Here is a 989-nt window from a genome sequence, read left to right as displayed (position 1 = left end):
CGAGGGGGACCCCGTCCCCCAGCGCAGCATCCCCGAAACCTCCTGCCGCCACCTCCCACCAAGCCCACGGTGCCGGATCAGGCCCAACAGGGTCCGGCCACTCACCGCCTCCTGCAGCCTTGGCCATAGAAGCCAGCCGGGCACGGCTCGCGGCAATACTTCCCCCGGTAGCCCGGCTCGCACGTGCAGGTCCCATCCACCTGGTTGCACTTGCCCTTGTAGCACTGGCAGTAACGGTCACAGCGGGGCCCGAACGTCCGCTCCCGGCACTGGCAGCGCCCCGTGAACTGCTCGCAGGGCGAGTTGTTGCAGGAGCACTGGTTGTTGCAACCGCGGCCCCACCAGCCCGGCTGGCACAGGCAGTTGCCCGTCTGCTGGTCACACTGGGAGTTGTGGCTGCAGTAGCAGGAGCTGGAGCACTGGGGTCCCCACCAGTTGGGCTCGCAGGTGCATTTGCCCGTCTTCTGGTCGCACTTGCCGTGCTTGCAGAGGCAGACGTTCTCGCATTTGGGACCCCAGCGGTTGGGGTTGCAGGTGCACTGGCCCGTCACGTCCTCGCATTGCCCGTTGGGGTGGCAGCTGCACATCTCCTTGCAGTCGGGACCCCAGAACTGCCGAGGACACTCTGCGGGCAGAGCCGTCAGCCCTGGCACTGCCCGTGGGACAACCCCACCACCAGGCACCGGTGGAGACCCCCAGCCCCAATGGGACTTCTCGACCGCAGTCCCCCCCTTCCTCCCAGTGCACTGGATCTCAGAGGAGACCCCTCCAAAGGGACGATGCCCTGGGGACAAAGCCAGGGGGACAGGCAAGGGCAGAGCAAGAGCATCTGCAGCCCCACCCTTGATGCTCTGCTCTGGAAAGTCACCTCGGGATGAGCCAGCACCCCAGGGCCACCCCGGCGAACCTCGCCGAGGACACACGGGCACCTGCCGGTACTCACTGGTGTCGCAGTTGGCGCCGAAGTAGCCGTGGCGGCAGCGGCCCCC

General features: G+C 67.2%; 1 protein-coding gene across 1 annotated transcript in view; it reads right to left on the bottom strand.

Annotated features, from left to right (window-relative positions):
- LOC103914441 (scavenger receptor class F member 1-like) overlaps positions 1–971 on the bottom strand; it is a 30846-nt gene extending 29875 nt beyond the window's left edge. Inside the window, 2 exon segments of the mRNA XM_009321080.1 lie at positions 87–625; positions 944–971. Coding sequence (XP_009319355.1) covers positions 87–587 — 501 coding nt within the window. The 5' untranslated portion in view covers positions 588–625; positions 944–971.
- Between the last annotated feature and the right edge of the window lie 18 nt (positions 972–989).

Source organism: Pygoscelis adeliae, unplaced genomic scaffold (genome assembly GCF_000699105.1).
Source record: "Pygoscelis adeliae isolate BGI_AS28 unplaced genomic scaffold, ASM69910v1 Scaffold403, whole genome shotgun sequence".
Taxonomy (NCBI): Eukaryota; Metazoa; Chordata; class Aves; order Sphenisciformes; family Spheniscidae; genus Pygoscelis; species Pygoscelis adeliae.
This window is presented reverse-complemented; position numbering and strand designations above follow the sequence as displayed.